Here is a 15,333-nt window from a genome sequence, read left to right as displayed (position 1 = left end):
CCAGTAACATAATAAAGAAATCCTCTGAACCGTTTCAGCAGTTCCAGTTACTCGATGCAGTTGGCATATGTACTTCTGGTAGCATGCTTTACCTTTACTTTGTGGATATAATGAAATGAAGTCCAGCACAAGAGAGCACTGAGGTTTCTGCAGACTTGCATAGCCCTTCTCTTAGGGGTCAGCACTATACAGAACTAGCTGAAGTCAAAAGTTAGACTCCTCAATAAATGCCATTAAAAAAAAAAGGTAAAGGTTCTGTGACAACTTGCAGAGCTGGACTAACCCATGCTGCCTTGGGGGCACTACATGCATGCTAGCTAAAAGACTACCTCTCTGTGTACATCTATATCTACTGCAGGTTTGCTGTTTGGTGTTAAGAACTGAATCTGAAGTCACACGCTAAAAAAAACCACCACCCACCACAAATTACCTTTTGGCCTTCCAGGAACTTATGACTTTCACTTCATACAGGTTTATCGAGCTTAAATTATTTATGGTTTAATACAAAGCTGAAATAATGGGCTAGAGAAAAGAAGGCTTCTCAGAACAATCCCGTATACATCTGTTTTATAGCTACCTCTTCTGCCTAGCCCCTCCCAAAGTTAGCCTGAAAAACAGTAAAATCTACACAAAGTTTTATTGCAATCATACAAGGGATACATCAAGGGTCAAATACAACAAATACTATGATGCAATTTTACATTTATTAAACTACAGTTCAAAGCACAAATTTACACATTCTAAATACACTAAACATCTAATGAAGTCACACTGGTCTCCTACTGACATTTGATATATCTGGGCGAAAGACAATAACTTTACAAGACTGTTCTAACAGGAATCCTTAGTATAAAAACTGTGTACTTGTATGTAAACTGTTGAAGAACCCAAGTGATGGGTTTCCATCTCCAGTAAGTCATCCATTTTGTTGCATATTTAAACGCTCAGGGGTTGAATGAACTTGATTTTAAATTTGGACGCCATTATCTAACCCTCCCACCCCCCAGTGAATTGTAGCTGTAGCTTGTTTTGCCTGGTCCCCATTAGCTATTACTATTTTTTCAAGTTTTGAAGAGAATGAATTGAATTCAAGATTGTTCCATTTCTTCCACACTGGAATGTTGACCAGACAAACTACAGACTTGCAACTGCAGGTCTACATGAAGCGTTAATGCCTGTTTAAGCTGCAGTGGAAAAGCGGTCTTCTGGGCTCAGCTGAATGCAAGAAGGCACAAAGAAGAAGTTTTTCATCAATGTGTCTGAAGCAATTCCAGCATCTTGCATCTCATCCCTGCAGCAGAAAAGGATGAGAGTTGTAACAAAGCGATTTCATGCACAATTTCACATCAGAAACCAGCCTTGAATATAGCATTTGAGGTCTGCTGCTCTTGGATAGGCTGGCCCCAGTCTCAGCAGACAGGAGAATCAGCTCTGCAGGTGCTTGGCAGGCACAGAACGGCTGTGACTCTCCACGGGCAGAAGCACAGGGCCCTGCTACCTGGGCATTGGAACAGGTTACCCAGCTCTCACCATCACCACAACAGCATTACTGCCCTTCCTACCCACAACGTCAGTGCTAACATTGTACGCAAATTGCAATTACTAGTATTAGGAAACCTCAACAGCTGATGTCAAGCAGTAAAAGGCTACTACTCGGCAACAACCACCACTAAACTCAGTCCACATTGGGTATTTTGCTTTCCTTTGTCAACCCTAAAGCAAAAGCAGGCATTTTATCACAGCTCTCAGTTTAGTCTTAGCAAAGTCAGACAGAATAGTGAAAAAAAAAAAAACCAAACTAAAAGGCACACTCTTGTGCTCAGTTGCATCTTCCTGTATTTGCCATCAAATATAATTTATATTTGGCTGTAAGTGTACACTCTTGAAGGAAGTGAAAACAATCTTGCCACTATCAAGAGAATTTTCTTACCAGTCACTGAAAGACATCATGTAGTAAATCAGTGGCCTCTGATAGTCGTTAAAGGTAGACTGTTCACCTAAGGTACCAGAACCCATATTATCAAAGATCAGCCAATCTCCAACGCTCAACTCAGGAAGAAGACAGTTTTCCACAATTTGATCAAGCTCATCACAGGATGGACCCCAAAGGCTGCTTGTGAACAGAGGCTCATCTTCCTTGTATTTCTATATAGAAATGATCCAGGTAATTCAGGCTTTAGTTTATTAAATAAGAACATTTTCAAATATACATAAGGATAATTTTATAAATAATATATAATTATATACATGAGGTGTCAAATATATACAAAAACATAAGGACAATAAGGACTATCTCTGAAGAATATAGAAGGACTCACCTTGTGAACCTCTGGGATAGTATTCAGTTTCTCAGACAATTTACTTGCAAAAGAACCATAAACACCATCATTTATGTAATATGTAAATACTGGTTCATCATGATTCCTGGTTTGCTCCACTGTAAGTAAAAAAGAAGTTGTCTTGCATGCATTTTTTGTCTTAAGTAGTCCTTTTGCAATCTAACTTAAGTCAATTGCTTTCTCCTGACAAGGGGGTTCCATATATACTGGAATGGGAGAATTACGAGCAGAGTAATCTGTATGAGACTAGATCATAAATGCAGTTGTAACATTAATTGTGAGGCTTAATAAAATTAATACTTTCAGTAATCATCACTGTTAAGAATATAAATCCAATATCCACTTTAGCAGAGAAGCAGCTAGCTCTATGATATGTTTTTCTATGTTCTTCTAATACCACACCTTCCACAAAGCACCCAATGTAAGTTTAATCATTGAGAAGTCAAACCTAGTAAGGAAACATGAGCCACATAATGTAACAAAAAAAGCGAGATACAGAAATAACATATGGTCAGAACCCAAAAGGTGGATTACAATGCAAGCATAAGAGAATGTATTAAGTATATGCTGAGACAAATTAGTCCATCCCGACTAAAAGAAGTGGGCACTTATCTGTACTTATTCATAACATGTAAAAGATAAATACAACCCTTACCTCCGGAAGGAAGAAGTTTATCATACTCAACAGTCTTCTTTGCAATGATGTTAACTGCTAGTGTAAAAGCAGATGAAACGTAGTAAAATCCAGGCTCCGCAATCACATTAACACCAGATTCCTTAGGAAAGTAGACATCCAGCAATGGCCTGATGACATGATTAACCTAGGAAATTGAAGTCAGAGGTAAGACCAATGAAACTCAGCTTATATATATATATATATATCTATATATATATCAGATACCCACACACACACACACTTTCAGTCAGCAACAGTTCTAGCAAGCACACCAAAAGCTTACTCTGTTCCTCTATTCTCTCACAAGAAGAATAGAGGTCCAAAATTTACAGAAGTGTTTAAGAAAATAGATCATTCTGTTAAACACTGAAGATTGAGTACCATGAGTCCGAGTACTACACAGTCCGTCCTCCCAACCAAAGTTCAAGTTGTAGGACAATCAAGACTGCACAAGTAATTTCAAAGTTTGTCCAGCACAACAGATAACGTAAAAGTACGTATGAATCCAGAAGAACAAGGAAAGGGGCTTTTTGTGATCAGTTCTGAATACTGTCGTATTAGAAACAGAATGAATTATTTAATACTGACACTTAAATCTTAAGCCAGATATTTGAAGAAAAACAAGTATTTTAGACAAGTAACAGAATAGTCAGAACTAAGAACTAAGAAAGAAAAGCCCTGATTGTTGTTAGTAACTTTAATTGAACCACTACATTCAAGAAGTTTGTCTTTAAGACAACATAACAGTGTAAACAAGTTATTCTGTTTTATGTGCTACTGCATACTAAAGATTCCATTTAGGCCAAATCAGTATTAAGAGTTTTATTTAAGGCCAGCCAAAGCAAAGATAAAAGCAAGACCTTTAGCCTTCAGTTCTAAAGCAAAGTACCAGACACTTTGATACAGTAGCAGTATGGTTTATGATCCAAAGCATGCTAAGCAATCCTCGCCCAAACCATGCAATAGAGTAACCAGTTTGGACAACAACAGTCCACTGCCAAAAAAATTGAACTGCTACTGTTAAGGTGGCTTAGGTTTTAATCTGTGACACGCTTAAGTCAGCATTCACCCAATATGAACAGGACTAAAAAGAAATGATGATCACCTCCAAGGACCGATTACACTACCCATGATAAAGAATACAAAACCAGTTATTCGGATCTTGTAAGTTACAGTCTAACATGTATTTTAGACTAGGTTTCAGCTATAAATATTAATTGCAGTTTGAAGGTTAAACACTTCAACTGCCTAAATCAAAATTAGAGTTTCAACTTCCAAAACATTGCATACCTCTTCCAGCTGAAGTTCTGAACCTGTGAAGCCCCCACCAATATCCAACATGTTCATCTTAATGCCAAATTCTTCCTAAAATGCACAGACAGAACATAAGTACATGGACAACCGTAACTGTAAAAATATTTTTTGTTGCTCCTTACTGTGCTTGTTTTCAACGTACTTATACTTTTGAGTATATTTAGCAAAGTATGTCTATGAGGGAGTCATGGCATAGTAAAAATTAGTATGGCTCCATTAACCTAGTAGTAATAGCATTGGGATGTCAATAGAGGCTGGTTACACAATTCTCAAGTAGAAGTCCCACAGCAATGTCAGCTCCCATCTTGTGGCATTTGTTACATTCAGACAGTATTTGCTGAACAGGGTGGTGCATTCTGACAAAAGAAAGCTTTAGGAATTTACAGATATGTATAATGCAAGTCTTTTGGCTAGTGCTTACGTGACAAGACTGCTACAATGAATTTGCACAAAGATCAGTCTTCTCTATTTAGAGTTTATGAGCTTCTCATTTATAGGAAGACAGATGTTCAGAGAAAGGATTTTTGAATTTTGCAATATGAGAAATACACATAGAACATGTAAGACTCACATGAGTCATGTGAAGCATCCAACAAATCCATTCTTCATCCAAATTAGGATATCCCCCCACAATGAGACACCTTTATTTCTTATGGTGCTTAGTTATTAATCTCAGGAATCACATGCACCAAGTTAGTGGTTGTACCAGGATAAATGCCAGCACACAAATACTTAATATTTTAATATAACTTAAAAATGTCAATTGTGTATTTGCAGGACAGATTTGAATTTCAAAATTTCGAAAAGCATTTACTAAAAGTGGGAAACTAATTTTTCATTTGAAAATAGCATACAAGGCTACTGCCTGTCAGTGGGACAGTATTCATTAACCTTTGTCCACAATTAGGATTATAAAGTTTGTTTTACCTCTACCACACGTCTCACAATGGATTATTTAATCCCTTGCTAAAAGTTCCATTTCCTACATTGATATATTTTGGAAATAATGTAGTTGGCTTGTTAGTAAGATTAGAATAGAATGGATCCTCTACTATAGCAGTTGTATGTGTGTATAGATCTACTTACAGCCATGTCAAACACACACCGAGCATCAGATATAGCATGAATGTATGTTTGCAGTTCCTTGCAAGAGCCTGAAACATGAAATCTGAAAGAAATAAAAACAGAGTTAATACACCGAACTGTGCAGCTTTCAGCCCAAGCAAACTGCTTCATCATCTAAAGCAGCAATAGAAGTAATTAGTTCCCAAGTGGCTCAAGACAAGCTTGCATAATATAGTAACTGTGCCAAGAACAAGCTCAGAAGATGATTGCCTTCTATTCCGTTGGGTTTGTACTTGAGGTCTCTCTTGCTTTTAATGCTAAGAATGTCCTACAATATTCTCATCTTTAAGAAATGTCCTGAGTTTATTGAACCTTTCAGTCTTCACCATCAAAATGGTTAAAATTTTTTTTTCAGTGGGTGCCAATGCTAATACAGTACCTGTACACAGTCTCCCCTCTCTTGTCCTATTTTGTGTTGCCTTGCCTGCATGCCCTTTCTCCTTGGCCATCCAGTTTTCTTCCCAAAGCTAGGGCTGTACTATGCACACTATCTACTCTCTCCAACATTTGGGAGGGTGAGGAGAGGCATGTCCCACTGCCACCTTGTTCTGAAGCCTCTTCACCCCAGGCCAGGTCCTAGTTTCATAGCAAGACTGAACAGGCTGGTGAGCAGGTCATCAGAAGCAGAGAAGTACTGATGCCTCCCACAGGCTCCTGAATCAACTCTGGTTCCTTGTTCAAAAGGTTTAAGTAGTGCCATAATACTGGTAGTAACTGAGGTGCTAAAACAAGCGTCAACATTCCCATGGGCTTCCTTAAGACCAGTATGGTCTGCTGGATACACATACCATCTGAGCCACGACACTCTCTACTCCAAGTCTGCACCTTTAAGGAATGCCATTTTGAGCAAAGGTCACTTTTTAAACTTACTTTCATGAATCCACATGTGGATTTTTAAATTTTTTTCTTTTTATAAAGAAAATGCACAAAAGCTGTGGGATTTTTGTTAAAGTGAGTTTAGACATTATATAAAAGAGGTACATTTTCTCAGTAATATAATCTAATTTTTAAATACATTTGTCATTTGTAATGATTATAGTATGTTTATGCTTTAGTTTAACATCAATTTCAAACAGATTTACACCAGAACAATTGTGGCTTAAATCCTCAAAATCTGACTTCCATTTTAAAAGTCTTGATGACCCACCCATTTTAAAAGTCTTGATGACCCACCCTCTTTGTTTGGTTGCTTTCCTAAAACATTCATGAGCATGTGATACATTAGTAGCTGAAGGTAGACAAAACAAAGACTTGTGCATTTTTCCTCCATATAGTAAAAACTTCAAATTAAAATACCACAGATCATTTGGAAGCTCTCAAAAACACTAGGATTAATTCCTGCCATCTGCAAGTCAAAAACTTATCTAAATACTATGTCTTGATAAGATCAGAGTGTCATGGGACCTAACTCTTAGAAAATCCAACTGCATGTTCATCTTGTTCAAAGTCTGTCCAAGCTATCCTATGCTATACTAGCACCTTATTTATTGCTGGAAAAATACAAATCAAGTTACCATGGAAGTACAAGAGTATAGCTAGAAAACAGGAAAGGCTTCTAAACTTTGCTTTTATGCTGACAGAAGGATTTCTCATACTCTATTTCAAATTGCTTTGATGTCTGTAATAGTTACTTTGTTTCATGCAATTTTTTGCTTGGATATTAGTGCTTTGCTTTGCTTTTTGCAAGCAAAGACTCATGATTCAAAAGTTTTGTTGTTTTTGTTTTGTTTGGTGGTTTTTTTTAAACCCCTGTAAAATAGCGCCAAAAGGGGGAAAAAAATTCTTTTGTATTCTACGTCTTGAGTACATCATACAAACATCTGCTCAGCCAGCAGAGAACAATAATGTTACTCACTTGACACCAACTATTTGGACTCCCAACTCCTTAGCACATTCCATGAGGTGCCTACAGTTCTTCAGGGTGGTGCCAAACTTCATATTCATCTCCTCATCAGCAGTAATGTCTTCTGTGGCAATGTGCAGTAAGAGCCTAAGAGAAGGGGAAGATGATTGGGGCAGTTGGTTTACATCATCAGCACATGTGAAGCCTGAAGACTGTCAGAAGTGTGTTGATTATGTTGTCAGTACTCCAGCTCCATCGATGGATGAGTCAAGTGAACCTAATAAAAACAATCCTGTACAGAGAAAAAACTAGCAATTAGGGGCTAAAACATGGAGCCAACAAGGACAAGGGATTTCGAAATGCAGCAACTAAGACTCTTTTGTAGCAGCAAGAGTCTGTTGAGTGCTGTAATAAAAGAGAATGTTACCTTCTAATAAAGTATACTTCCTCATAAAACCATTAAGACTGTAATATGTTTTTCCTATCTCTGTTCTCCTTTCTAGCCAAAAGGAGAGCACGGAGATTCCGCTTTCAGTCAGTCACTTATCAGATTTGGTTAAACTCAGCATCTGGAGAACACCAGGCTGACACACTGAAAGCACACCCTGGCCACATCCCTCCACCTCCCCTCCTGGCTGAGCACATGGACTGGGGATGGGGTGGGGGTGTCAGTCCATTCCCTGCGCCTTCTTCCAGGGCACTTATGGAGCAGGGAGGCAATGAGTGCCATCTCATGCAGTCTTATGCAGTGAGACAGCTTCCTCCCTCCGGTCAAAGCCTCATTCTGGGTAGGTTTGGCAAACTGCAGTGCCAGTGTTGACAGTTTTCCACACTAAAGTAACACTTGAGTGGTAAAGGTGTGTTCACATCAAAACCTGTAGAGCTATAGCCCCAAAACTCACAAATTCAAACTGCTGTCCACTAAGAAAGTCACTGGCTTCCTCCTCCCCACCACCACAGTAAAGATCAATCAATCAGCCATGTGGTAAACTAAATAGCAGTTGTGTCATGACATACACGCAGACTGCACAAAGCATGTACAGTTAACCAAGATGGAGAGCGTAAACAAGTAGTAAAAGCTCTGCACCCAAAGTGAAATAGTTATTTTCAAGACATGCAACAAGCGAAACTTAAGCCTAGCCACGACAAAACACATGTTGGCCTAACAGCTACCTTGACTTCTAAAAGCCCTTTCCAAATGTCTCATGATGTTTTTAAAATGCATTTTGTAAAGAGCAAAAAAAAAAAAAAATCCTAAATTCTCACACAGGTTGCCCAGTAATCCCTCTTAATTTTAATTTATACCACTTCGTCTTGAGAAACTGTGACTAGCCTCTCATTTCCTGCTTCTCCACTAGCACAGACAATTCTGTTCAAGAAATCTGTAGTCAAACAGTATTTTGTAAAGCATTTGGAAAAAGTGCTAGATATAACAAAAAATTGTCGAACGTTAAACTCTTTAAAATGTAAAAAAAATTCAAATCCATAATACTATGGTTTGTAACCTCACATTAAGATTAGACAAAACCATTTCTTAAAGACATCCAATGTTAAATTTTATTGATGAATTATTATGGCAGTATACGCGAGTCAAGATATTTTTCTAGTGCAAACCACTGAAAAAGTGTAATTCTGATTTCTAGAAATCTAGTAGGATTCTTCTTCCTGGGTTTCAGCCAGTTAAAGCAGGGCTAGAGGATAATGTGTGTGTTTGGTGTTCGGGTTTTTTGTTTATTTTTAAGAAAGCATTGATACTTATAAGAACCATGCCTCTACTGGAGCTCTTAGGACACCAGCAATCTTAACAGTTAAACTTTGCCTGGAAAAATCCAACGGTATAAAGAAATGAAAGACTAAGCACTCCTTTCTGATATTTCTCCTCTTTCTTAAAAAAAAATTTTTCAATCATTCAAGTTACTAAGACTTCCAAAGGCAGAAACATCAATTATAAAGAGACCTACCCATTACTGAGTTTAGTGCAGAAAGTTACAAGAATTTTCAGAAAATGAGAAGGTTCAGAAAATGAGAAGGAGACTAACAGCTTTCTAAGCAGGATTTCCTCAACCAAAGCATAATTAACTTCATCTACAAAAAAACAACCTAGCTATAACCACACATAGGAAGAACAAGGCTATATAAAGACTTTGACTTTTTGAAACTATGCCAAGGAAGACAAAGAAGAAAACTCGTAGTTGTCACTTCAGCATCAAAGTTTTAATGACCTGAATAAGGGAATTCTAATAAAACAAGCAAACAAATCTCTACCCAGTAGGAGAGATGGAGATCAGGTTTCTGGAAAATTTAGATGGCAAATTGCAGTTCTTTTGTAGAAATTGAGTTTCTTGTCCTTGGTAAACAGGAACTTTCTCAAGTATTAGACTATGGGATCCTTGAAAAGAAATAGTTTATGTTGTTTTTCTCTAGCTCATGAAACTCTCGTTCTGTCTCCCCACTTTACAGTTTCTCTGGCTCAAGACAAATCTGCATCCTAACTTCCCTTGCAGTGGATGTTACGATAGACAACATCTTCTAAAAGAGGCTGTTAGACTCAAGGAAATAGATCAACGTAAACACTAACAAAACACTAAAAACACCAGTGATAACTGGTGAAACACTAATGATGCAAGAGACAACTTTAGCATTGCTAAGGCTTTCAAATGCATCGAGTATGTCAAGGCCAAGATTTTACACACACAGTTATTTATCATAGATAATGTTCTTTGCACAGGAAGTACCCTCCAGTATGCAAAGCACTGACAGGCTTCCATGAGGATGAAGCGTAATCACTAGCAACAGCAATATTAACTCTCAAGGTAGTCTAAAAAAAAAAAAGGAAAGAATAACCAGGTGGGATAAGCAGAGTCTTTAGATACTTTAGATATTCAGTAGAATCTTCCCAATTCTACAACTACGGCTACAGTTTTGGGAGAAGACATGACACTTTAATAAGGACTGTCTAGAACCAAGGGCTTTGTAAAAGATGTCAGGAATTCAGTTTCTTAGTGCGCTCTGGTGACACTTGTGAGAAGCTATACCTCATTAATCACTGGAAAGTACTGTAACATTCACTTAGGCTCTGACTCCAAATTTCTAAAAGGTATGGCCCACAGCCAAAGTATTCTTATGTGAGGGATGTGACACCTAATGACATGAGCACCTGTCAGTCCAAAAGAGACCATGATACATTGGCAGAAATAAAATAAAAAAGCATCTGGCATATTTAATAGACCAGCAGAGCATGCCCAAACCCCAGATGGGACCCAATGCACATGCTCATTTGCTGATAGTGTCAGCCCTGACTTCAGCTGAAGCCACTAATAACACAAACAGAATAGCCTGAAAGAAAATACCGAAGCCACAACAGAGCAGGAGGAAGATGTATTTGCAGATGACAAGGTGACAGACTGCTGAAGTTTAATCACTGAAATCTTTAAATGAAGATTGCCCTATGAAATCAAAATGCAAGATTTCTCCCAAAACAAGGGCCTTACTATCGTATTAGGAAGCTGATACCCAGTAGGGAAAAAGTTGCAAAAAAGCTACCTTCAAAAGAGACATCAGAGAAGAGAAAAATAGATACAAGTGAATTGTATTGAAGAAGTCATGTACCTTTGTTGCAACTCAAACAATCCCAAATACAGGCAAAATTAAATCTCCGCCACATAGAAAGCAAAACCAGAATTTTGACACTTACTTAGCATTTGGATGGTTACGTGCAATTTTCTTCAGCTCAATATCATTGTCACAAGTCATGATGTTTATCCCAGCTTTCGCTGCATACTTTATCTGAGAAGCTTGCTTGCAAGGATTTGTATATATAATGTTTTCAGGAGAAATGCCCAGGTCTTGTACCAATGCCATTTCAGACTGAAAAACAGGAGCATACCAGAGTTTGACACAGTCCAATGCACTATCTTTACTGAATTTTTACTAGATGTGCTCTAATTTAGTCCAGTAAATTAGACTGGACTAAATACTCAAGTACACTAAAGAAAACTATCCACTACTGCTAGGGTGGAAGTACAGATTTGCAACAGCCAGTTACACAGGAGTTCACAATTTAAATTATATTATATGTAACCATGGCACTTAATACCAAAAAGCCGATTTTAAAACAGCAGGCAGATGGAAGAAAATAAGACACACAGATACACAGAAAACACAAACTTACTTTACTGGAACATGCAAATCCAACGCCAAGGGTTCCCAAGATTTCGAGTACACCTGGAGTAGAATTGCATCTTACAGGATAAAACGGTTTTATTGGTGCCATCACGTTCTGCCATTGTATGTTCTTCTTTACAAGCTTTCCAAGATCACCAACATAAAATGCTCTTTTTCCAGTCTAAAAAAAAGGAAAAGTAGGAAAATAAAATGTCTGAAATTGTGGGTTTGCTGTCAAAACATAAATAACCCATGAAACAAGGTCTTAAAGAATTATGTACATTTTTTTCATCCTACTATTAACTTTTAGGTTTGACCTTGAACAATCCTCTTGTTTTTACTTTCACCTAGCAATTTGAACTAGTTTAAAAAAAAAAAATCAAAGGGAATACCTACCACTTCAGAGATACTATGAATGCTATTTAGACGATATGCTGAGATTCCTGAACAAGAGATACTACTTAAATGCCAAATGCAGATTTTATCTAAAAATACAGAATAGGTTACAAATCTCTTCCAACTTTGTATTTTCAGAAGTCTGCAACTTTTTGGAGGAAGAAAATCCACTGGGATGAAAGCTTCCACAGTCTCAACATAATTTATAGCTTATTATACAAGGAATAAAATCTAATGCACTACCATTATTTTAACATCTAGCTAATAGCTCATTTTACTGAAAATTTGTTTAATAGTATTTTAATTCAGGAAGTCAAGTTTGAGACTGTTCTCCACATCTTGTGAAGCACAAAGTTCAAACAGAATTTTAAGAACTAAACTCAGTGTGTTAAGGTTGCAGAGTCAAGTACATAATCTTCAAGAAAATGCACAGGAACTTTTCTGGAAACTTAACAGTCCCCCTTGTGCATCTGTTACCATAGTCTTTCTCAATATCAAGTCATGATGTGGATGTAGTGGATCGAAATCCAAACAGATCATTCTGTATTTGTTTGTAATGTGCACTCAGTAAAACTCCTGTAAATGAATGGCCTACTGTATATCAATTAAAGACCATCACAAAATATATGATCGATGACTGTACATCAAATGTCAATTCTAGCACTAGACTTTCGCAGATATGAAACTATGTTGTGGCGTATTGTACACAATGTCTTTATTTCTGTTTAAAAAACACAAATAGAAATTCCATCGGGTGGAAGCATACTGACCCCCTGTACGGGTCACCAGCAGGAATGGGATCTGGAGCTTTAGATCCATGGCACAGGCCTCTACCCCTTGAGCTAAAGGAGTAAATGAAAGCAGCAGGAGGCAGCTATCCTCTGTGAGCCAGCCAGTGGTTGGAGACATGACATGTTGCCAGTAGTTTACCTATTTATTTGCTAGACAGAAAAAGAATATTAGGAATCAGGATTTGGGAATCCTACACCTGAGTTCAGAAGGCCATGGGATTTAGCTATCTGCTGTACTACAGTAGAGCACTTGCATTTGAACATTAGTTCTGCTAAACCAAGGGAAAAGTGAACAACTCATAGGTATATTAAGGATACAGTATTTGCTTAACGAAACTTCCTTTGTTTTTTTAAAAAGCTCTTTCTTTCTACAATCTTGTCTATAAAACAAAGGCTACAACATCTTCCTGCCTCTTAAGAAGTGAGTGAAGCCTTATTCAACAAAACTATTATTGTATATACAGAATTATTTAAGTTTCTTTCCAGTCGATTGCTAAACCTTAATAGCTTTTAGACCAGTTTATTTTCTTGAAAGAAAAAAGGTAGCACCTCATAATGTGCTCATACCCGTGTTTCCAACACAGAGAAGGGTAATGGGAAGATGTATAACCATACAACTGTGACCGACCACACAAATTTTAAACATGGCTTTAAACTGGCTCAGTATACATATTTGTCTAAACTTTGGCATAATTTTAGGGAAAGAGCAAAAAAAAAGTTTCTAACTCAGTGATATCCACTTGCCCAATTTCAGGTTCCTGGTCTAAACTCCATTGATAATAAAATCTCTTCCAACAATGAGATGGGAACCTGCATTTAATTACATCAGCAAGACTACTTTCCTGCTAGCCACACTCAGGGAGTTAACAATTGTTGCCCAAATTTCCCCAATGGAATTCAGCCCAAGGCAAACAAACAGCAAAGAAGTAGAATTAGATGAGGAAACTATTTTATAAAGCGAGTTTTAGCCAACTGTTCCTCTGTTGCTATCAGCTTATCAGTGCTAAATACCTTGACCTACTTTGAAGACTTAGAGAACTAAACTAGAAGATTTGGAAAACTTATAAAACTTACATGAGTATGTTCATAAATACAGTTGTCAATAACATCTGCAAGAGTTGCTCCTTCATCCAACAGGCCAATGGAGTAATTTGCATCCTCAAGAAATCCTTTCATCTCAGCCGTATTCCACAAAGCCGACAGTCATAAACCAAGAAACACAAGGGACGGGCTTCCAAGCCTTATATCCGGGTCCTTAAATTATGCAACAAACTGTACAAAGAAAACATGAATCAATGGGAAAAGAGGCACAAAGCATACTATGCCGCTATTTAAAAATTAGAAAGAGCTTCCTATATCTGATGTACTACAAAGAGTAACACACACACAATCTACAAAAACCAAGTATTTTTTCACTCTGTCCACCCTCCATTTGCCAGGGATAAGGATAGCGCAATTCTACTGAAGCCAAGAATAAAATAGAAGCTGCGTCCTTTAAATCTGATACTAACTTAAAGAAGAGAAAGAAACCACTGATGCAAGGCTGGTCTTGAGAAGAATCCCAGACTGTATGCACACTGATCTTAGTTATGCTAACTATGAAAGTACTGCAAGTGTAGCATACTTGTACAAACACCTCAGCTCAGCTATTCTTAAGTATAGCATCTTAAGTGACATTAGTATTCAAGTATGCAACTGGAAGACTGCCTGTAATACCCCTGGGATCCACCCGAGGGTACTGAGGGAGCTGGCGGAGGAGCTTGCCGAGCCGCTCTCCATCATTTACCAGCAGTCCTGGTTAACAGGGGAGGTCCCGGACAACTGGAGGCTCGCCAATGTGACGCCCATCTACAAGAAGGGCCGGAAGGAGGATCCGGGGAACTACAGGCCGGTCAGCCTGACCTCGGTGCTGGGGAAGATCATGGAGCGGTTGGTTTTGAGGGCGCTCACGAGCCATGTCCGGGACAACCAGGGGATCAGGCCCAGCCAGCACAGGTTCATGGAAGGCAGGTCCTGCTTGACCAACCTGATCTCCTTCTATGACCAGGTGACCCGCCTCGTGGATGAGGGAAAGGCTGTGTATGTGGTCTACCTGGACTTCAGTAAAGCCTTTGACACCGTCTCCCACAGCATTCTCCTAGAGAAGCTGGCGGCTCACGGCCTAGACAGGTGCACTCTTCGCTGGGTAAAAAACTGGCTGGATGGCCGAGCCCAGAGAGTTGTGGTCAACGGAGTTAAATCCAGTTGGCGGCCGGTCACGAGCGGTGTTCCCCAGGGCTCAATACTGGGGCTGGTCCTGTTCAATATCTTTATCAATGATCTGGATGAGGGGATCGAGTGCTCCCTCAGTAAGTTTGCAGATGACACCAAGTTGGGTGGGAGTGTTGATCTGCTCGAGGGTAGGAAGGCTCTGCAGAGGGACCTGGACAGGCTGGATCGATGGGCCGAGACCAACTGTATGAGGTTCAACAAGGCCAAGTGCCGGGTCCTGCACTTCGGCCACAACAACCCCAGGCAACGCTACAGGCTTGGGGAAGAGTGGCTGGAAAGCTGCCCGGAGGAAAAGGACCTGGAGGTGCTGATTGACAGCCGGCTGAACATGAGCCAGCAGTGTGTCCAGGTGGCCAAGAAGGCCAACGGCATCCTGGCCTGTATCAGGAATAGTGTGGCCAGCAGGAGTAGGGA

General features: G+C 38.9%; 1 protein-coding gene across 4 annotated transcripts in view; it reads right to left on the bottom strand.

Annotated features, from left to right (window-relative positions):
• Positions 1-618: 618 nt before the first annotated feature.
• Positions 619-15,333, bottom strand: part of AZIN1 (antizyme inhibitor 1) — a 29,114-nt gene continuing 14,399 nt past the window's right edge. For 3 of the 4 annotated variants that reach the window (XM_075141314.1, XM_075141315.1, XM_075141316.1), the window contains 10 exons: positions 13,723-13,920; positions 11,469-11,642; positions 10,992-11,164; positions 7,310-7,444; positions 5,416-5,497; positions 4,306-4,380; positions 2,995-3,160; positions 2,319-2,437; positions 1,931-2,145; positions 619-1,291 (listed from right to left, as the gene is read on the bottom strand). In XM_075141314.1, the coding sequence (XP_074997415.1) occupies positions 1,180-1,291; positions 1,931-2,145; positions 2,319-2,437; positions 2,995-3,160; positions 4,306-4,380; positions 5,416-5,497; positions 7,310-7,444; positions 10,992-11,164; positions 11,469-11,642; positions 13,723-13,824 (1,353 nt within the window). In that variant the 5' untranslated portion in view covers positions 13,825-13,920 and the 3' untranslated portion in view covers positions 619-1,179. Of the gene's footprint in view, positions 1,292-1,930; positions 2,146-2,318; positions 2,438-2,994; positions 3,161-4,305; positions 4,381-5,415; positions 5,498-7,309; positions 7,445-10,991; positions 11,165-11,468; positions 11,643-12,627; positions 12,799-13,722; positions 13,921-15,333 lie in introns of all 4 variants that reach the window. The other variant, XM_075141317.1, reaches the window with a different exon arrangement.

Source organism: Calonectris borealis, chromosome 2, assembly GCF_964195595.1.
Source record: "Calonectris borealis chromosome 2, bCalBor7.hap1.2, whole genome shotgun sequence".
Taxonomy (NCBI): Eukaryota; Metazoa; Chordata; class Aves; order Procellariiformes; family Procellariidae; genus Calonectris; species Calonectris borealis.
This window is presented reverse-complemented; position numbering and strand designations above follow the sequence as displayed.